General features: G+C 39.3%; 1 protein-coding gene across 2 annotated transcripts in view; it reads right to left on the bottom strand.

Annotated features, from left to right (window-relative positions):
* NME7 (NME/NM23 family member 7) overlaps positions 1–23,071 on the bottom strand; it is a 255,908-nt gene that overhangs the window by 173,945 nt on the left and 58,892 nt on the right. For both annotated transcript variants that reach the window (XM_015062301.3, XM_053209845.1), the window contains exons 4-6: positions 18,668–18,778; positions 14,598–14,648; positions 10,836–11,043 (exon numbers count right to left, since the gene is read on the bottom strand). In XM_015062301.3, the coding sequence (XP_014917787.2) occupies positions 10,836–11,043; positions 14,598–14,648; positions 18,668–18,778 (370 nt within the window). The remainder of the gene's footprint in view (positions 1–10,835; positions 11,044–14,597; positions 14,649–18,667; positions 18,779–23,071) is intronic.

The raw sequence follows: 23,071 nt of genomic DNA, 5'->3' as shown, positions 1-23,071 counted from the left end.
TCCTTAGCCATCCACCCAATCGCTCAGGAAATCCTTTATAACGTGTCCAGCCAGAATCCAACCGCTTCCACATCGGTCACCCCGGTCCATGCCTATCACCAATTCTCCCTCTGACAACTGCTCTAGCCTCCTAACTGCTCTCCCCATTCCAACTTGCCCCCCAGCACACCTACACCCACCTGGCTTGATCTATTCTTAACACTGCAGGCAGCATGAAAACCTGTAAAACACATGCTGCTCCTCGGCACACAACTCTCCAGTAGCCTTTTATCTCATTCGGAATGAATTTCAAAGTTCTAGACATCTACAAGGCCTTTCAGGATCTGGCCCCTAGGCCCCTAGCTGTACCTTGAGCTAATCATCTGTTTCCACAAAAACATTTAGATTTCCGTCCGGGCACCACTGGCCTCACCCCCTCGCTGTTTGACTAAACACAGCAAACAAGTTCCCGCCTCAGAAACTTAGCCTGTACTCTTCCCTTCCTCCCGGAACACTCTTTCTCTCTGATATCTGCATGGTTCCTCCCTCACTTCCTTCTGATCTCTGCTCAAACCAGAGACGGTGAGGGCTTCCCGACACACATTTATATTTATATATCAATATATTTCACAGCATTCCTCACTTCCACTCAACGCACAATCCTTCCTCCACCCTGGGCTTTTTCTATCCCTTCCCCCGCTTTATTTTCTTCGGAGCACTTACCACCTGACTTGTTTTACGTCTATTTGTTTATTATCTGGCATCCCCTTCACCATCAGATGCAAGCTCCGAGTAGGCCAGGACCTCGTTTTGCACTAGCAGCTTCTCAATGTTAAGAAACGACTGAAATTCAGAAACTAATACATTCTGCATGTGCTAAGAAATAAGATTGCTCTACCCACGCTGCACACATAAGAAAGCCTTGACTAACAAGCCCTTGCGGGTTAGCAAGGGGCAAAGCCGGTATTCAGACCCAGGTCGCGCTGGTTGCAAAGCCCTGAGCCTTTTCCATCACCTACCTGTCTTTCAAAAGTAAAGAAGCTGTGCTAAACTGTTCCACCTCTAGCTGAACCAATTATTGGGCCAGTTATTTTTGTCTCGACTTTCCTCTTCTCTTCCTCAATTTTTAAAACTGAAAATGCCAGCTTTCCAAGCACTCATTTACATATGCTGAATAAATATGTATTTCAGGCAAGGAATATGAAGGTCTTACTTAAATCTACCTTCTTGGCGAAAGTGAGTTAATTCTACTTTCTGCCTTTGCTTGCTCTTACTCCCTGCATAGGTTGTCCTATCTGTCCCAGGGATTAATCTAAACGGACATTTGCAAGAGCACTTCTACTAGGTCATTGTTATGGCAACTGATTTAGAGAGTTTACACAACAAATGTGATAGTCGCACAAAAAAATGTTCACATCCCTTTGTGATCTGAGCTGCTTAAACACTTTACATAAAGCTCCTCTCCTTCCAAGGGTTCCTGCTATTACTCTTAGCCTTTTATATGTTCCTAAACTACCTAGCAGGGAAGGATAGAGATATGTAACTTTACCAAAACCTAAAATGAAGACTGATGGAGTCTTCAATTTTTTTTTTTTTTTTTTTACTATATCTTACTTAACAAATTGTAACAAAACAGTAGCACTGTTTCATAAATTTCACCTAAAATCCCACCGGTAATTTCACTAAAACATCTGACTAATCTACATTCTTATCTTTATTACCATAATAAAGGCATCACTAAATGGTTGTTAGTTAAAAGTTTCTCCAAAACTTTTACATAATTTTACATATCATTTTTGTAAATGCCTCAGACTAAACATGAAAACACTGAACTTGCTCTCTACATACCCTCATACCAAATAAGAAATCTGTTCTCAGAAAATCCAAACCTTTAAGAAATGAAATATGAAGTCACGTGATCAATGCAGCCTTATTTACAAATAAAAAAAAAAGAGAACCTAACAAAATGTCCGAAAGTAAGGGGATGTTTAAATAAATCATGTTATATTCATACAACAAAATATTCTGTAGCCATTAAAATGTACTCCTGTGACAATAATCTGTTAACATGAAAAATATCTTATTAAGTGAAAAAAATAATCAAGTTAAAATCAGGTACATGGTGTTCTTATGTAAATTATATAAATGATCAAGGGAACAAGCTGGAAGGAATATGCCATAAACAAACTGTAAACATCAGTGGCAGGATTACTGATGCTAAATTTTCTTCTCTCCACTTGCCAAATTCTCTGAAAGTGTTCCCATCACTAACGTATTCTAAAAGACAGTAATGTTTAAAACAAGGTAGGCCACTATTTTTGGTATCCATAGTTGGTTAAACATGGGGCTGGTGGTTAAACATGGGGCTCTGGAGACAGAGGTACTCGGGCTCATGTTGTCAGGAGGCCAAGGTGCTTAAATTCACCAAGTTTCAGTTCCTGGTAAATTGGGATGATCTAAGCGACTACACAGCGTACTGTGAGAATTAAATCAGATATAAAAGCATGTGGAATGATGCCTGCAATGTAGTGAGTACTCGATACACATAAGGTCTCTGTTAGTTTTGAATTCCAAAACACTTTTGAACACCAGTGACCTAGATCCTGGAGGTATGACGATGAATTGGACATCCTCGAGGAATTCACAGTCTACTGAGAGGATAAACATAAACACAAACACTTTTCAAAGATGGTAAGAAATAGAGGTATGTAGTAGGTATGAAGGGTACCTCACATAGAACCAGGAAATTGATAACAGTTGAGCAGAGTTGTTGCCACTGGTTTCTAAGTTTTGTTGAGGTATAATGAACATACTTCCAACTGAGTATATTTAAAGGATACAATTTGATAAGCTTTGACCTGTTTATTCCTGAGAAAACATCACCACAATCAAGATAATAAGCATTATCAGTCATCCCTCCTTCCTCTGGGCAATCCCTTTCTTCTGCCTCTCCCTGCCTCCCCTACCATTAACCATTACCTTTACCATTACGTCCCTTACCATTAACAAGTTGGCCCTGTAACCAATGACCTCTTTTCCATCGTTAGGAACTAGTTTAATTTTTAATAAGTTTACTTAAATATAATTATATAGTATGTGCTCTTTAGTCCCGCTTCTTTCGCTCAGCAAAATTATGTTGAGATTCATGCAATGTAGCGTATATCGATACTTCATTCCTTTTTATGGCCTAATAGTATTCCATGTGTTAATATCATGGTTTCTTTATCCACTCATCTCTTGGACATTTGGGTTATTTCTAGGTGTGGGATATCACAAATAAGGTTGTTATGAACAAAGTTGTTATGCACAAGTCTTTGTATTGATATTTGTTTTCATTTGTCTTGGGAAAAACTTGAGTGGAATGATTGGATCACAGGGTAGCTGCATGTTTAAGTTTTTAGTTGAGTGCCGGCCAAACTATTCCCCAAAGTGATTGTACCATTTTAAATTCTCATCCATCAGCAGTGTATGATAGTTCCTAAGTTTCTTCTCATCCTTGTCACTTGATATGGTCCGTTCTTTTAAACCTTAGCCATTCTGAAAGCTGTGTAGTGTTGGCTCATTGTTAATATTTCCATAATGTCTATTGATGTTGTGTACTTTTAATGTGTGCTTACATACCATTCATGTATCTTCTTTGGTGAAGTAAATGCCTATTCAAAATTTTTGTCCATTTCTAAATGCGATGTTTGTTTTCTTAATAAGTTCAAAATTCACAATGAAAAAAGACAAAAAGATCAATAGAGCAAAGTTAAGAATCCAGAAATACACCCTCAGATACATAGTCAACAAATATGACAAAGGTATAAAGGTAACTGAGTGGAGGAAAAATTGTGATTTTATCTAATGATGCTGGAACCATCAGACGTCTATACACAAATCAACAAATTTTGGTCAGATCCTATGCCATATATAAACATTAACTCAAAACGGATCATGTAGCTAAATATAAAACCAAAAACTATAAAATCGCTAGAAGAAAACAAAAGGGAAAAGTTCTGTGACCCTGAATGAGGTGACAATTTCCTAGACGTGACACAAAACCCACAACACATCAAAGAACAAATTGATACGTTGGACCTCATCAAAACTAAAAACTTCTACTCATCCAAGGACACTGTTGAAGAGAATAAAAGTACAAACAACACACTGTGAGAAGGTATTTGCACATCATATACCTGGGTAAAAAATCTGTATCTGTAATATATAAAGAACTCTGAGCAGAGTTAAAGGGCCAAAAAAAATTACCTGGACAAAGGGAGATATGGCATTCCAAGGCAGAGGGGCAGAAAGAGTAAAGGCAATAGAGCAAGAACACCAGAGTCTAAAGAAGGAGACGCAGGACGTGAGACTGGAGAAGAGGCTAGCATTCAGATCATTTTCATAAAACACGTTAAGGAGCTTTAACTTGATTTGGGGGATAATGCATCACTCTGGAACATTTTTAGCAGATTCATGACATGGACAGATCAATATTTTTAGAGAGCTTGCTCTGAAACCTATGTGGAAGAGGTATTTGTGGGAGAAAAGTCTGAGCCAGAGCTATTATAGCAACCCGGGTTACACAGTGACAGTAGGAATGAAGGAAAAGGAGAGAACTGAAGAAAATGTTTAGAAGATAAATCTACACAACTTTTTATTCATTGGATGTAGGGGATAAAGGAGGCAGAAGAATATTTACTGGCTCTCAAGTTCCTTTGTTGTTTTTGTTTTTGTTGTTTTTTTGGTTTTTTATTTTTGACAGAAAGAGCACGAGCAGGGAAGGGGCAGAGAGAGAGGAAGACACAGAATCCGAAGCAGGCTCCCGGCTCCGAGCTGCCAGCACGGAGCCCGACGCGGGGCTCAAACTCACGGACCAAGAGATCATGACCTGAGCCGAAGTCAGACGCTCAACCGACTGAGCCACCCAGGCGCCCCTCAAGTTCCTTTGTTAATGGTATGCAGAATACAAAAGGAATAGTTTGGTGAGTTAAAATTAATCAGTTCAGTTTGGGATGCATTATTTGAGTATGAATCTGAAAGACTAAGGAGAACCCTACACATAGAATTAAGAAATTGAGTTGTCCACATAAAATCATCTTGTACAATTTACTGACTATCCATCTATCTCTTGCCCAATGATTCATAATGCCACCAAGATCTCATCACTTATGGGTCATTTCTTGAGTACCCTGGGCTGTTACACTGACCCACTTGTCTACTCCCATACCGGTATCACACTGCTTTTCCTACCAAAGCTTTATAAAAGGCTTCCTCTCACATAAAGAAGTCATCTTATCACCACCATTTCTTCTTACCCTTCCAAACTTCCTTGGCGCTTTTGGCTCGTCTACGCAAGAATTTCATTAAACTTCAGGAAAAACTCTGCCTCAATTTTGACTGGAAATGCGCTGAATTTATAGATAAATTTGGAAAGACTTTTTATCATTAGGATACTGAATCTTCACATGCATGAACGTGGTATAGATCTTCATTTATTTAAGTCTTTTGTTATGGCCTACAATAAAATTTATGGTTTTCTCCATAAAGATCTCTCACATCTTTTGTTAGGTTTATCTTGAGCATCATATACTTTTTTTTACACTATGAAGGAACTCTCTTTTAAGTCTACATTTTCTAACTGGTTATTTCAAGTATATCAAGAACACTATTGATTTTTATATATTGATATTATATGCAGTACAACTAATAGGTAGAGATTTGAGAAGCACCATGAAAGTGGAGTGTTAATAACAGATAATCTCCATTAAACACTATGTTTTAGGCACTATGCTAAACAGTTAAATCATTTTATTTAATCCTCAGAAGAATACTATAATGTAGGTACAACTACTCCCTTATTTTACGGACCAAGACTGAGAAATAGAGCAAAACATTAGTAGGTGAGAGAATGGAGTCTGATTAACATCATCACTTTAAAGGACAGGTGAAGGAAGAACAGCCAATTAATAAGACATAGATCATGACCTGATAGCTCTAAAGAAACAAGGGCAGTGAGACATCACAAAATCAAAATAGGGTAGAGAATTTCAAAAAGGAGAAAGTGTTCAAACTTAAATGTTGCAGACAGATACAAAAGAAATAAAAATTTTTCCTTGAATTTTGTAAGTAAGAGGACATTGATTATTTTATCCAAAATGATTTTGGTGGAATGAAAAGATGAAGCCACATTGCAGTGGTTGTTCTCAGTGAGTAGCCACAGGCAACTGAAGAGAAAATTGTGACTATAGTCTAAGCTTTGGTGAAATCTGGATAAGGAAGAAAAAAGGATTAAATTGTAACTAATAGGAACTTAAGATCAAGGAGAGATTATTTGGGGATGCTCGTGTGAGGTTTTTCAGTTTTTAATTCACATGTCCTGTCCTTGCTTCCTCACGTGTGCTGTGAGTTGCAGCCAGATTTCTCTTTGATAGCTAGTCAGCTAACACGATGTCCACAATACTCACTCCTCCCAAGACAAGAGTCAAGAAAAGGTGTATCCCACAGGGTTCATGACGATGGGGTATTTCAGGGACGTATGTCAGAAAGAGCTAAAAAATTTAAGTGTACAAAATAGAAACAAATATGTTTAAGACATTTCTTCAGGAGGAATGATTATGGTAGCTAACTCTGCAGAAGCTTCTCCACTATAAAAAGAAAACAATCGTTCTGCAAACTGTATTTGAAGATAGGCACATTATGTATGTGCAGCCATAGAAACAAACATGTACTTAAGACAAGACTAGCAGAGGCACCTGGGGGGCTTAATTGGCTGAGCGTCCGACTTGGGCTCGGGTCACGATCTCACGGCTCATGAGTTCAAGCCCCACGTCGTCGGGCTCTGTGATGACAGTTCAGAGCCTTGAGCCTGTTTCGGGTTCTGTGTCTCCCTCTCTCTCTGCCTCTCCCCTGCTCATGCTCTGTCTCTCCCTCAAAAATAAATAAACATTAAAAAAAAAAAGACAAGACTAGCTTTATCATATTAAAGTATAAAGCCTCCCTTGCACTTCTGAATCCACTTATTTTCAGCATCAATAGTATTAAATAAATTCACAACCTATTATTAACTACCGAATAAAAATATGTCTTTTAGGGGCTCCAGACCCAACTGCAGTGTGGGAATGTTCTCCCACACAGAACACCAAAGCAATTCTCCCAGCAGGGTGTCCAAGAAATCAACTCCCTTCTGGCACTATCTACCCAGAGACAACATCGGTTTCAACAAATTAAAGGTTCAGTCCTACAAGGCTACCCTCACTTCAGATGCCGGTTACCAACCCCAGGCAACCTATGCTTCTGACTGTCTGCCTGTCTATAGACACAAAGTTCCAACGACCTCTACCTTCGGTTCAATTAATTTGCTAGAGAGGCTCACAGAATTGTGGGAAATACTTAAGTTTACCAGCTTATGAAAGGATACGATAAAGGCTACGCATCAACAGCCAGAAGAAGAGATACATGGGGCAAGGTATGGGGAAATGCATTTCTTATAAATCATAATCATTTATGCATCATATGCATCATATGCATATGCATCATATGCATTTCTTATAAATCATAATACTGCAACATGGTGTAGTTGGACTCACAGTCAAGATTCATGGTATTTTCATAAAAGGCAAAGAATATTTGTAAGGTAAAATACCTTGAGAAAAAGATCAAAATTATACGCTCACATTTTCCCACTTCTTCCCATTTTATTTACATCACGGTTTTTAATACAAAAACTTAAAAAATATATTGTTCGCTAATGGGAAGTAACCAGGGAATTTTAGTGGCCAACACCAGAATTCATTCACCATTTGTTATGTGCCATGCAGGTTCTACTGATCGAAACATGAAAATTGCTCCCCTTACGGTGCTCACTGATGGAATCATCTAATATATTGATACATATAGAGCCTAAATTGTCTAAAATCTGACAAGCATACCTGAGCTTAAATTTATTAAATAAACTGATGGAAATGGACGGGGTAAGACAATAAGGGAGGGAAACAGGAAGCAAATATCAATGAGCATGGTCAGTGACTTTCAGTTCCAGCTTCCATTTATTTCATTAATTATTTATTCCTATCACTTATGTAATATCTTGAAAGATCTGATTGGTAATGTAACTCCAGAAAGGAAGACGACATTTAGAGTGATTGTCTACTACTAAGATCAAAGGTCAAAGACTATAATCACTCTCTTGCACACTCACATTGACTACCGAGACCTTCCTATCGAGTTCGCTTCACAAAACTACAGCCATGGTTGAAGTCAACGCTCCACCTACTCTGCACCTACACCCATGCGGCTGAACAAGGACGGAGAACAACCACACTCAGAATTCAGAACCATGAACATCAGGTGGGCCACTTACTCAGCACCACAACCATATTTCCCTAATTGCTTCCTGTTCCTAGTCTTTCTGATGATTACTTCGCATCTTCTCTCTCTTCAAACCAATAAACACCGTCTCCCTCATCCTCACTTTTAGCTGTTTTTGACCTTGCTTCCCACTGTCTTAACTAAGGGAGTAAGAATCAGCATCTGTGCCCCCACAGTCTGCCTTCACACCTGTTGCTACAGACAACTACTCCTGCACCCCATTCCCTCTCACCTAATCAAGGACATTGTGCCAGTAAGTCTCACTCTTTTTTCTACATCCTCAATTTTTCACATCTGTAATTCTTCTCATCTTCAAAAAAAAAAAAAAGAGCGAGAAAAAAGATGCTGCTTTTCTTCACAGCTACCACCTCATTTCTTTGCTCAACATCCAACAACACTCCTAAAAAAAAAGTTGTCTATATTCCCGTCCTCCAATTTTCTTTTAAATCCCTTCCGGCAGGACTTTGACTCTATTGCTCTCTTACAAACTTCACCAATGAACTCTCCATTGTAAAATCCAGTGGTCAATTTCAGGGCCCTTCTTTCTTGATAGGTCTGCTTCATTTGACCCCACTGATCATTCTCTCCCCTTTTAATATTTTCCTCACCTGGCCTCCGGGACACAATCATCTCTGAGGTTTTTCCTTCTCCCTCACTGACGGCTCCTTCTCTGCCTCCTTTGCTGCTTCCTCCTCTTCAGCCTTTTACTAAGAACATAAAGGCTCCATCTTTGTTCTCTTTTCTTCTCTATCTGTACTCTCTCCCGAGTAATCTCAGCCATTCTCAAGGCTTTAAATACCATTTAGATGCCAATGACCCCATATGTACTAGTCCAGACCTCCCTCCCCGAACTCATATAACTAAATTTTTTGCCCAATATCTCTCCACTTTGATGACTAGCATGCAGATTAAGTTTGCAATGTCCAAAATGTTAACTCCTGAGTTTCCATCCCTACTGACTAATCACGGCTTTCCTGATTTCAGTTTACGTAAATCGTCGCCTTCCAGTTGTTTCACGCCAGGAGCTATGGAGTAATCCTTGATATCAATTTTTCTCCGACTCTACATTTAATCTGGAAGGAAATCTTGTTCAGTTGACCTCCACTGATTAAAATGTATTTTAAAATATATCTCCATACTCCTCTCATTGCCACCACCCTGTCCAAGCCATCATCTCCCTGGATTACTGCAACAGCCTGTTAACTGGGCTCCCTGATGCCATTCCTGTCGTCTACAGACTATTCTCAGGGCCAGTATAGCCCTTTCAAAGGCCAATTCAATCATGTCAGCCCTCCGCTTGCAACACTGCAATAGGCCCCAGCTTTTCTCAGAGAAAATGTCAGAAATATTACCATGTGATATCTCCCCTGATTATTTCTGTGCCCTCATCAGCCCCTCCTTCCCTCACCCCCATTCAACTACGCTGTCCTCTTTACTGCTGATTGAACAAGCCAGGCAGAGATTCGCTATTCAAGGAATAGCAAGATGGTCAGTGTACCTGGGCCACAGTGAATAACGGAGAGGCTGGAGATAAAGCCGGGAGACAGATGGAAATCAGATCAGGTAGAGCTCTGGAGCCTACAATAGGGACTTGAGATTCTATTGTAGAAGAGATTAAAAAAAATTCACTAAAGAGTCTTCAATAGTTGAATTGTTAATCTGGTTTGAAAAGATCTCTCTTAGCCTGGTTAATTTTACATGGGCAAGGTAGAATTTTCATAAACTGAGTGTCAGAGAAGAGGAAAGGGGAATTAGGAGGCTTATGTCCAGACAAAATATAACAGTGACCTAGACCACAACAATCAAATTCAAAGTCTAATTTGAAGGGAAAACTGAAAGGATCTGTTGACAGAGCTGTAAAAAAAAAGAAAAATTCAATTATTTTAAAATTGTCTAATATTTTAATGAAAGCATGACCAGACTGAAAACCATCTTAAATTAGCTGAGAAACTTCTCATGATGCTATGAATAAACATGCAACGTCATTAAATCAACATCAGCATAAACCTCGTATAATACCTTATTTATATGGATTTAAAATAAGGAGTAATTGTAAGAAGCATAAAAACTTTTTCATAAACACTAGCTATATATAGGTAAAGAAAAGGATGTTAAGCTTGAAAATAGTGTGAAGTATGAGTCAGGAAAAAATATATTAAATAATGCTTTCTTTCTGAATATTTATTATCCATAAACTGGTCTTGTGTGAATTCAATTATTCAAACACTTATAAGCCTGAATAATTTAAATGGTTTTGGGACAAAAACCGGGATGACAGGTATTTTAATTGGAGAAAACTTATCTTGACCATGACCAAGTTACCAGTTCACAAAAGAGACGTATTATTGAAATGCTGTTTAATTCTAGGCAACAGGTCAAAGACTTTCTCTACTGCTAGGTCACCTGTATAAATCTACCCTAAGTCAGCAGTGACAGAAATGCTTTACTCTGACCTAACACATTTAACAAAATAAAAACAGAACTAAAATATTTTTCAAACACCTTACTCTGGCAGCAGAAGCAAAAGAGTCAGGGCCATGAGCTGCATTTCTTATGCCATCGGTTCCAAAGAGGGCTCTCAGGCTTCCAGGAGCATCGGTACGTGCCAGACCAGAGTTCGCAGGTCCGAGCAGTCTTTTCCATTCACATATAGCATCATCTCTTAAAATCTCCATGGCAATAATAGGACCACTCGTAATAAACTGGATCAGCTCGCTATAAAACAGGTAAAAGACTGATTTGCTTCATCTTTCTGTCAACCTGTGTATCTCTACTCCCAAGAATACATTACAATTGGAGTATTTCAACACACACATGGATATTATGATCTCAGAACTATCGGATACAGTGAATTCTACATAGGCAAGATAAAATTTTCATAATTGAGTGTCCTCCAGTAGCCTGAGCCACTACACATCGCTACTGGTGTCAAATCATTTACTGTCAGCAAAGAAAAAAAAAAAGCCAATGTTGCGCTTCATTAAGACTACTTCATTGACTTGAAATGCCTATCTATGCTTTTCCCATTGCTCTGAAAGGTACAGAAGGATTTCCCTTTTTATTTTCACGTGGTTTGCCACCGCAGTCCAATCATATTTGTAATATAGAAAGTGATGAGAGTGATGTCTTCTAACATATTTCCGGTAAGAATTCATTTACTTTTCTGTGGATTAGGATTCAAAGAATGACAGTAAACTTGCAGTCAATAAACACGGAGTTGGGCTAGTGATAAGGAAAACGAAATCAACAGGCCTTGAAAAAATATCCCCCTTCTGACTATAAAAGCTACTCTGGGATATTCCCATCTTAAGTTTTAAAGAGTACACATGGGTTCTTGATGAAAACTCCAGCACTGAGTCACAGCACCCCAACCCATAAAAACAATATCTCATTTCCCTTCTCCGCTCCCGTACGTGGATGAGGGAGCAATGGCAGGTTTCACATGGAAATAAGTGACACCATTCCTCCTACTGTTTGGGGCAGGGACAGAATACTTTTTAAAGCAAGTGCATGTTTCTCTCTCTTCTAAACTATGAGAGAGGCCAGAACCCTCTAGAAGAAAAGCACATGGTGTGACAAACACTTTTGTACCGATTAACTCCTGACTCTTTTACATGCTTCCTTCCCTCATGAATCATGTTATGAGTTAACTCCCTTCCTTTTTAAATCATTTCAATTCATTTTGAAAAGGATTTCTAAAAAATAGTATGTATGAAGAAGTATTCATACGCTCTGTCCTTTAAAAGGCCCCATGACCTCTTCATACATATTCTTCTAGGACTTAGTAGCCAAAAACAATTAGATTTAAGGAGCCCAAATCAGGGGAACAAATCCATGTTGATCCATTCAGTAAGCACATAACAATTACTTAACTACAAATCAGAATATTCAATGATACCCTGGCGTCAAGAAACTTATCATCTAATGTCCTGTTATTACAGAATTCCTCAAAACACATAGTGAATAATCCTATAACCTATAACCACACCCTATAATGGGTGTGGCATGTTAATAATGCAGAGAAAGGTGTGCCTGGTCATAAAAAATACTTCTTCATTGACTATTTCCAATTAATGCAGGTACATCTTTTGTTGTGTCTTTCATAATACCAGAAAACTCGTTAATTCACCCAGTTAATAAAATTTACTGCATACTAATTACATATAAGACATTAAACCAGGTGCTGCAATATAATGCCACAAACATAAAGCAAAGCTATAATAGTTTCCAAGAAAACTGTATATTCTTAAATTTTTTTTTTAATGTTTATTTATTTTTGACAGAGAGAGAGAGAGAGAGAGAGAGAGAGAGAGCGAGCGAGCATGGGCGGGGAAGGGGCAGAGAGAGAAGGAGACACAGAATCCAAAGCAGGCTCCAGGCTCCGAGCTGTCATCACAAGGCCCGACGTGGGGCTCGAACTCACAGACTGTGAGAGCATGACCTGAGCTGAAGTCAGACGCTCAACCGACTGAGCCACCCAGGTGCCCCAAGAAAACTGTATATTCTAACAAGGCCTGGGAATATTTTAAACTGCTTGATTTAAAATAATCTATAACATAATTTTCTATTATACAATTAAAGGAAAAACACTATCATATGCAGGATGCCAAGCAGTGTGTTTATTATAGCAGCCTGACTAATATCCTTCTTTATTACAAATGTAAGCACTTTGGGGCACCTGGGTGGCTCAGTCGATTAAGTGCCCGACTTCGGCTCAGGTCATGATCTCGCAGTTCGTGGGTTCAAGCCCTGTGTCAGGCTCTGTGCTGCTAGCATGGAGCCTGGAGCCTGCTTTGGATTCTGTGTCTCCCCCTCTCTCTGCCCTTCGCCTGCTCATGCTCTCTCTCTCAAAAAATAAACATTAAAAAAAAATTAAAAATCTCTTTTTTTCTTCCCCTCCCCCATGGTCTTCTGTTAAGTTTCTCAAGATCCACATAAGAGTGAAAACATATGGTATCTGTCTTTCTCTGTATGACTTATTTCCCTTAGCATAAGAGACTCTTAAAAACTGAGAACAAACTGAGGGTTGATGGGGGGGTGGGAGGGAGGGGATGGTGGGTGATGGGTATGGAGGAGGGCACCTGTTGGGATGAGCACTGGGTGTTGTATGGAAACCAATTTGACAATAAATTTCATATTTAAAATAAATAAATATTTTTTTAAAAAATAAAAAAAAGAAATGGAAGCACTTTTTTGACAATAGTAATATGCACCTCACAATATTCAAATGTTTAGAACATAAATTCGGTTTCTAACATATAGTAGTTGCTATATTTCAAGGAACAAAAGTATTAGTTAAAAAATAAGGGCTCCGTGAACATTGTTTTATGCACACAAGAATGCCAAAATAAGAGAGTTTTTTTAAATTTTTTTTTAACGTTTATTTATTTTTGAGACAGAGAGAAAGCATGAACGGGGGAGGGGCAGAGAGAGAGGGAGACACAGAATCGGAAGCAGGCTCCAGGCTCTGAGCCATCAGCCCAGAGCCCGACGTGGGGCTCGAACTCACGGACCGCGAGATCGTGAGCTGAGCTGAAGTCGGACGCTTAACCGACTGAGCCACCCAGGCGCCCCAGGAGAGTTTAAAAAAAACAACAAAAATACTCAACACAGGGGTTCCTGGCTGGCTCGGTCGTTAGAGCATGCAACTCGATTCTGGGGTTGTCAGTTCGAGCCCCATGTTGAGTGTAGAGGTTACTTAAATAAAAGTTTTAAAACCCTTAAGAAAATGTGGGGCACCTGGGTGGCTCAGTCGGGTAAGCATCTGATTCTTGATTTTGGCTCAGGTCATGGTTTCACGGTTCGTGAGTTTGAGCCCTGCATCCGGCTCCATGCTGACAGCGTGAAGCCTGCTTAGGATTCTCTCTCTCCCCACCCCACTCATGCAGACGTGTGCTCTTTCTCTCTCAAAATAAACTTAAAAATAATAGTAATAAATAAAAACATTAAAAAATACTCAACATAAAATATAATTATCACTATTTTACTGAAATCTAAAAAGAAAGCTATGCCTCTTATAATGTAAACAAATCATCCTAATTGCTGCTGATTAAAGTTTAAGATATTTAAGGGTGAAATAAGGATTCTAATTTAATAAAAGGACAAAAAAACAATTCTTAGAAAACACTTCTCTACAATTACAAAATGTTGCTATGGTCCTTTTGACAGATTATTTTCATGTCACAAATTTTTGAATTATAAAACTGCAATTCTTTAGTTTCCCAGAATATCCTCTGCTGTAAACCACTTGCCCCAAATTCAGCACCTACTTTAAAAAGGGCCTTGACTGATGGTCTATATGAAAATCTGTTGCTTCTTTCCTGTAAGATAATCAAAATGACAACAGTTAAGAATTACATAAAAAAAACTATTGTAGCTTACATTAATAAAATAAAGATGGAGTTCTCTACTTATTTGATTGGTATGGAAACTGATTAATGACTTTTCACTAAATATTCTGTTCAAATTGTCCCACCTTTCAAAGTTTTTGCTAGCTGAATATCTATTAAGATGTAAAATTACAATGAATGTGAGAGGCAATATTTACGTTTCTCCTCATGTTATCTATTATCTTCCCTTTCATCAGCATCTTTAATATTCTTGAAACAAAGTGTAACGTTTGACCAATAAGAATTATTTGTTTTTTAGAAGTCAAATAAATTACACTTAAAAATGCAAATTGATCTTCAAATTCAAAATCTGTCACTTTCTTCTCCAGGCTTTAAACTTGAAAGGTCAGGCTAGAATTTTAACTTAACAGTTACAGTTTTCTCTCTGAGATCTCTGCCAAGGAAAGGCTATATACTTGTGTTTTTAAAATCTGTTTGACAAATTAAGCATATCAATGTATTCTTATTGGTTGTTAATATATTAAAAACTAATGCTTTAATTAACGTCATCAGAAAAGGAAGGTCAATATGGAGATACTCAGAATTTACTAAGGGCAATAGGAATTTACTTTTTAAATCTATATTCCCACAAAAGAATATCTATAGAGACACTGAAAGAATAAAAGATTAAATTGATTGGCTAAAAAGTCTAAACAACTTTTTATCTTAAACCAGGTGTCTCTCAAACTCAGACAGTTTTAAAGGCTTTGAACTGAGTACACATTATATAACGAATAGGTCAACATTAACTACTTTTTAAAATATCAAAGAAGTTTTTAAGTGTCCTCCAGCATAGGATTATCCTTTCAGGCATGAAAATTAACTTAGTCTGCAGTGTTTTAAGATTTTACGAACCTACTACCAAATGAATTCACACAGTAAACTATAGCAGGCATACTCTTATTCAAACCAAATATACTGAAATATTTTCTTCAACTAGGAACAGATTATGAAAAGTATACTATGCGAGTATAAAAAATAATTAATAAATAAATAAAAATTCATCCCAAGAAATGAGAGGGGAAGAAAACTCATCTTTCTAGAACCTTTTATGCCAACATTAAACCATTTTATTTCTCACAATACATTGAAATTGGTATGATTACCTGCATTTTGCTTATGAAAATAATGAAGTTCAACATGATTCCATAACTTGTCCAGGTAAAGTGCTAGTAAGAGAAGGAGGGTGGGGGAGTTGAACCCAAATCTCTTGCTGCAAATCTCTATTTACACCCTTTCTGTTACCAACTACAGAGGGTCAGAAGAATTCACAAAAATGAAATGGATATATTGTGCTGTAGCCTAAAATGAGGTAAAACTGTCTGAAAAACTCATGTGAGAGCATTTTAAGAGAATTCGCAGCAAGGGGCACCTGGGTGGCTCAGATGGTTAAACTGACTCCTGATTTTGGCTCAGGTCACGATCTCACGGTTAGTGGGTTCGAGCCCCACATCAGGCTCCATGCTGACAACGTGGCACCTGCTTTGGATTCTCTTCCTCTCCCTCTCTCTCTGTCCCTCCCTTGCTTGCTTGCTCTCTCTCAAAATAAACTTAAAATTAAAAAACAGAATTAGCAGCAAGATGACTCAAACAACCAATTCTAAACTTTTCAACAAAACTAAGCTACTAAAAAAGAAAAAATCAATCATAATCTTTAACACTGATGAAAAGACAAACATTAATTCCGAAAAGTGCTTCACTATTTTCTTCTAACATGTCACCGACCCCATAGTTATCTCCATTCAACATCCAAAATTGGAACCAAGATGAGGGTTCATGAATTCTTCCCATCAAGGGCATCACCACAGAAAGGAGTTTTGTTGTTGTTTTGTTATGTCTTGCTGTGTTTTTATAAGGAAACCGTTCTCCCACAAAGATTTGTCCATTAATTCTTTCAAGAAATATTTACTTAATGCCTAGCTTGAATCAGGCACTGATCGAAGAACTAGAAGTTCAAAGTCAGATGCAACTCAGCTGCTGCCTTTCAGGTACTGTCATGACTGGGGAACTGGCATTTGAACAGACAAGTTTAGGAAAGATGTAAGCACTGGAAGATACTCCTCCATGGGTCTCTGGTGCTCGTATCGTGACTTACTGGCTGGGCCAAGAATGCAAGGCCCCACTGCCCTCCCTCCTAGCCTTTTCTCCAAGTCACAGTTGCAGTGAGCCACTCGGAGGGATGAGGTCATGTCCCTCTTCAGTACAGAGAGCAGCCTGTGTACTGCTTGCCTACCGAAACAGTGGGTAACCCAAGTTCAAAGCGCCTCAGCTCTGATGCAATCAACTGCGTATACAAGATCCACCTGGATCCATATCATCTTATTCCCACGGGACAAGGAGGCAAGGAGCACCAACATAAGCGCGATGCTCCTGCGGCTTTGCTGTACCATCATAAAGTCCTTTGTCACCGACCCAGGTGTCTCACGTCTTCGCTAGCATCCATGAAAGAGTAACAGACTAGCTCGTTAGCTTTCCAGTTGGACAAAATCCAAGACTTGACATTAGGATTAATAGAGATGTACGAGGTGCTATAAAAAAATAAGGAAGCGGTGAAGTGTCCCTGGGCATCTGTATCTTGGGAAGTTTGATGCCTAATTTATTAAGCACTAGTGGTATAAAGACAAAAAAAAAATTTAATCTCACTGAAACTATTCAAAGGCATTTCTCCAGAATTCAGTCCCATCACCTGCTGTGAGGGCAAGCATTCATGACACATACAGACATAGGACAAATTTAACTACTTATAAACGGGCATGACCTCAGCTCCACTAGATAATAATATCACCAGATTACCACTACTAATAACAATAGCTAACTTCATATACACTGACCATGTGTAGGGGTCTTTCAAAGCACTTTACTTATATTAAACTCCCATAATCCTTATAACAACTTTACGATGCAGGTGGTTATAACCTCCATTTTGCAGATGAAGAAAACGAAGCACAGAATAAACTGTCCAGAGTCACACACCTACTAAGAGGTGCAATTACATGCAATCTGGCTCTGAATTCTGTGCTCTGAAACTTAAGCCTCCTGCCTTTCTAGAAGATATGCAAACTGCAAGACCTTATACATGGGAAGAGTTCAAATTAAATGTATGTCATTGTTGGGATAAACTTGAAGGTGTTTCATTAAGGTATCTGGGGATCAGACTTAGCAAAGCTGCATTGAATATCTACAGTTACTCATTGTCCCTGTCCTCACGGAGCCAAAACAGCAACTGTCCCATACAATATATATCCGGGAATAGCAGTAAGACACCTGACCAAAAAAACCAACCAAACAACCAAACAAAAAAACACACAAGAAAACAAAAAACAGAAACAAAAACACCCAGTGGAGTAACATAAAAAGGCCACTGGAGCCAGTTCTGCCTAACTGCCACATTAATGTCCCTACCAAGGGGTAAGTCCTGTTTTCACTAAATAACTTAGAGACTATCAGGTCAGACAGAATGGACTGCTTTTCAGAGTAGTAAATCAGGGTATGTGCCAATGATACCCATTGGGCGGAGCAAAATGTAAACATTTCCAAAGGCCTCCCTTTGGGAAACCCCAACAGTAATACTCCCTCATCAAGTAGAAATACTCAAACGTTCATTTCCTCTTCTATCATTTTCACACAGTGTGTTATACTTCTAGATTAAGGAGAAGAGATGACGATTATCCAGCGTCGGTGTGATAAAAGCCAATGGAGTTAGGGAACACGATAAAAGTGAGGCAGGTACAATCTGACAATTCCTACTTGCTTGGAGTTCAATTATTATTGGTGAATATAATTACCTGTGGTCTTATTATTTTCTCATTTTAATAAGATTAGTGTTCTATCCTTTGCCACTCAGTGAGAGGCTTTTATTTTAAACAATGACATGAAAAATAACAGATGATTTAAAAAAGAAAAAAATATGGAATCAGACTTTACGTGACTGAAAATGGCCAACAAATTACCTTGAAAGCGTCATCATTTTGAGTTTGGTTATAGTAAATCCGGCTTTGTTTATCATTTCAATTATTTCTCCAGCTTTTGATATTGCATCTGGTTTAATCAGAGCCAACGTTCTGTAAGGATATAAAGCATAAGTTTGAAAATAAAAATAGTTCAGTTTTTACTTACAATTCCTAAGCAGTGGTAGTTTCCTTAACAATCATCCTACATCATAAAACATTGAAATCAATTCCAAAGAGAAGTGTATCAAAGGTCTCTTTAAATAAACTTATACAAGGTAAGCTTACTATTTTTCCCAAGAAAATATAAACTTACGTACCCAATCTAAAAAAAATAATAAAAGCTTACAGGGGAAAAAAGTTCACATTGTCATGTTTAATACGCCCAAATTAATGCAGGGAAGGGAAAATTCTTCCTCTACCCTCCAAGGTCTTCCGACTGGACTGAGAATTAAATTTACACGAGGCAGAGTAACAGAAGAAAAAGGTGAAGTTTCGTCATGTGTGCATGGAGGCCCAATAATGAAGTTGAGACCCAAAGAAATGACGAAAACACAGTTTTTATACTACTTAAACAAAGAGACAGTAAATTTGTGAGGGATTGACAGGATAAAGAAAACAGATGTGGGGCACCTGGCTGCCTCAGGCAGTCGAGCACGGGACTCTTGATCTCCAGGCTGTGAGTTCTAGCCCTCACATTGGGTGTAGAGATTACTTAAAAATAAAACCTTTAAAAAAGAAAGAAAGAAGAGAAAGAAGAGAAAGAAGAGAAAGAAGAGAAAGAAGAGAAAGAAGAGAAAGAAGAGAAAGAAGAGAAAGAAGAGAAAGAAGAGAAAGAAGAGAAAGAAAGAAAGAAAGAAAGAAAGAAAGAAAGAAAGAAAGAAAGAAAGAAAGAAAGGAAGAAAACAGATGTTTAGGAGCTTTAATTAGTAAGGAATTCAAAGCAGAATTTGGACTTCCATGGTAGATTAGAAAGAAAGTAACAATGTTTGTTTCTACAGCTTTGTTGGCTTTAAAGTTCCTATCTCTGGCGGTAATAAGGGATCTCTTTACTTCTTAGTACAGGGAGCGCACCTTTTATACGGGAGATTTACTTCCTCTATTCAGGGGGACAGAAGGGGATCCGAGTGTCCTTGCACCAGCTGCTTAAGTAACTTTTATTTAAAATAATATGCCAAAGTGGCACATTTTGAGGCAGACTGTCCTTGGCCCCCACATTAGAAAACACTGGTCTTTAAAATATCTGTTTCTTAGAACAACACATTTTATAAAAGAGAACAAATCTTTAAAATATTGCATTTAATATATTATGAGCTTGGTTTTTGGTCTCTTAGACTTTAACAAATGTATGCTATGCAGTCAGTTAGGCACTGATTTGGAAATAATTATAAATTCTTCTTTTAACACTCAAGCATAGCATGAGGGATGCGCAAAGAACCAAATGTCTTCTTGCCTGGCAATGTAGACAGATGGCAAACACCATGCTAATTTTTACAATCACAGTCTCCTCCAAGACGACACATAGGAGCAAAGCACCCTCTCTACTCTGAAGCCACAGAATTAATCGATTTTTGGTGATGGCGACCGCCCGAATGCCCTCACTTCGCTGATGCGGTAACTAAGCCTGGAGAGCGGTCACGTGCAAGGCTGCACAGCCGGTCAGCGGCACCTTCAGGACAGAAACATCCAGCTCACAAGACTTGGGGGTCTGCGCTCCTTCCACACCACAAGCAAGGTCACTCTCAGTATCATCAGAAGGGAGCACAACCACAAAACCCTCGAGGGTAATACTTGCAAATACAAGAAGAAAATCGAACTAGTTGGAGTAATTCAGTTTGCGGGACATGCAGAATTATGATAATGAACTGCTACCACTTGCCCTTCATCATTTCTGGGTGTTCTGACACGCCGGCAATATTTCAAGGAATGCACACGAGAAGAATGGCCTTTTTGGAGCTTTCTTCCCCAATGAGACAAGCTTGGCTGAGGCTCTGACAAAGATATAATAATTCAAACATCCTTACTTTCAGTGGGATGTCACCCATGGCTGCCTTTTAAAACTTATAAATAACAAAGATTGTTCATCTCAGTGTGCTTATGACAAGCCATACCGGACAATCCTTTCCTTTATTTTGAAGCAAACGAGTCGCTGATAGTATTTTATATTATATGGCTTCACTGAAGATGCAATTAAAACTCGTCGCTTTTTAGTTCACGTTACTTAAGTATCATAAGCCACACTAACCCCAGAATTGTTTATGCTGAACTATGGGCGAACTTTCTGGAACTATAGCTCTTAAAGAAAATATAAACACATCAGCAGCCATCGATTTCGAGGAACAAGCACCAGGGTGGAAAATGCAAAACGGACAGAACTGAATTTAAAATGCAATTTCATTTTCTCTTTAAATGCCTACATTAAAGGCTGACTACTAGGAGTAACCACTGTAAATAGATTTGCCTATCGTGTCCTCGTTGCTTAACTCTTCAGTACATAATAGTTTAAAATATTTAAAATAGTTAAATAGTTAATAGTTATTATCCTGAACAGAAAATTCGACGGGCACGAGAAGTCACACATGCTATTTAAGTGAGGACAGCACAGGGGCACCTGGGTGACGCAGTTGGTTAAGTGTCCGACTTCAGCCAGGTCACGATCTCACGCTCCGTGAGTTCGAGCCCCGCGTCAGGCTCTGGGCTGATGGCTCAGAGCCTCGAGCCTGTTTCCGATTCTGTGTCTCCCTCTCTCTCTGCCCCTCCCCCGTTCATGCTCTGTCTCTCTCTGTCCCAAAAATAAATAAACGTTGAAAAAAAAAAATTTTAAGTGAGGACAGCACATAAACAATAGGACCACAAAAATATTATTAATAGTGCTGCTGTTCTCTGTCGCCCTGTAACGCACCATAACAACACTCCAAGCCGTCCCAAAGGTGAACGTGTATCAAACTGCTGCGCTCCTCGCTTGCTAGCTGAAGTCCCCCGGGCTGGTGCAGGACTGACCTACTTTCCCAGAGGCCTGCAGGCTGGCCTTGAGGAATGAAGGACCAGACTTTCCCAGAAGATAAGCCCTGACCGCATTTGAAAACAGCTGCCACTGATGCCAACAAGTCTGTTCAGGGCCAGGTCGACGTATGACTAACTGCCTGGGCACCTGCTTCTCCTGCACGGAGCCCCCGCCATTTCCCGCACCTTCCCCCCTGATAGAACCCTGTGGCTTTGTCTGGACACGGAAGATGGCCTTTGAGACATCAGTCCACCATCTTCCCAGGATGCCAGCTTCCTGAATAAAGCAAACTTCTCTTTCCCACCATCACTTGTCTCTCCAGCACTGGTTTTTTTTTTGACTGGCGAGCAACCAAATTTGACTTGAGAATCCATTCTCTGTCCAGGAACAGAACCATCCCAAAATGTGGGGGCTCAAAACAACAATTGCTCAAGATTCTGTAGGTCAGCTGCAGTGGTTTCACCGGGGATCATTCACACAGCCGTGTGCGGCTGGTGGGTCAGCTGGGACGGCTCCCAAGGCTTCTTTTTCCTTGTGGGCTTTCATCCTTTGGAGGCCACACCAGGCTTCTTCATATGCGGCCACATAGAGTCCAGCGTGCAAACACTTATCACGCATCCCCTTGAGACATGTCTACTGACGTCCCTTTGGCCAATGCAAGTCACATGGTCAAGTCCAGAGTCAATGTGAGGGGGGACTGGACAAGGGCACGATACCAAGAGGTGTGATTCACTGGGGACCACCGCTGTAACAACCCACCGCGTGGTAATCCTCTCACCTGGCACTGAGCGGGATGTGGCAGGAGATGCTCTCGAAACAAAAGAAAAACTATAAACCGTTCTTTTACACTAAAAACTTCTTAGCAATGGAGAGTGAAAAAACAGTTGGGCCAGCCTTCACAGAACTCAGATAGGACACAGAATTCTGCAAACTAACAGCTTTCATGGAGCCATGCACAAGATGCGTTCTCCATCCGCCAGTCAGGCTCGGGGCAAAAATCGCAGCGAACATGTATGGGATAAAGATGACCAGTCAACCGCTGCGGAATAAACATCCTCCACAGCACAGGGCAATAGACTCTTTGAACGCTGTCCACCTAAAGGGATATATTTGTAAACTTTAATCTGTATTAATTTATCTAAATATTTCAAAAGTTATGATATTGGCCGAAAGCATGTAAAAACCTGTTCCAAAATATCAACCCAAAGCCAGATTTGGGGTCTCTTTCACGCTTCCTTTGCAAGCGTACAGCATGTGTTTGCCCCATGGATAAAGGAGAATAGTCTCAGATGAGGCCCCTGTGGCTTGGAGGCAAAGGCAGTGATCAGAACTTTTGACTGGCAACAACGGCAGAGTCATTCAGGGCAGCCCTTCCACGGAAAACTAAAAACAGTGGGTACGAT

The sequence above is a fragment of the Acinonyx jubatus genome, chromosome E4 (assembly GCF_027475565.1).
Source record: "Acinonyx jubatus isolate Ajub_Pintada_27869175 chromosome E4, VMU_Ajub_asm_v1.0, whole genome shotgun sequence".
NCBI lineage: Eukaryota > Metazoa > Chordata > Mammalia > Carnivora > Felidae > Acinonyx > Acinonyx jubatus.
Note: the sequence above shows the minus strand (reverse complement) of the source record. Positions and strands in the feature narration are given on the sequence as shown.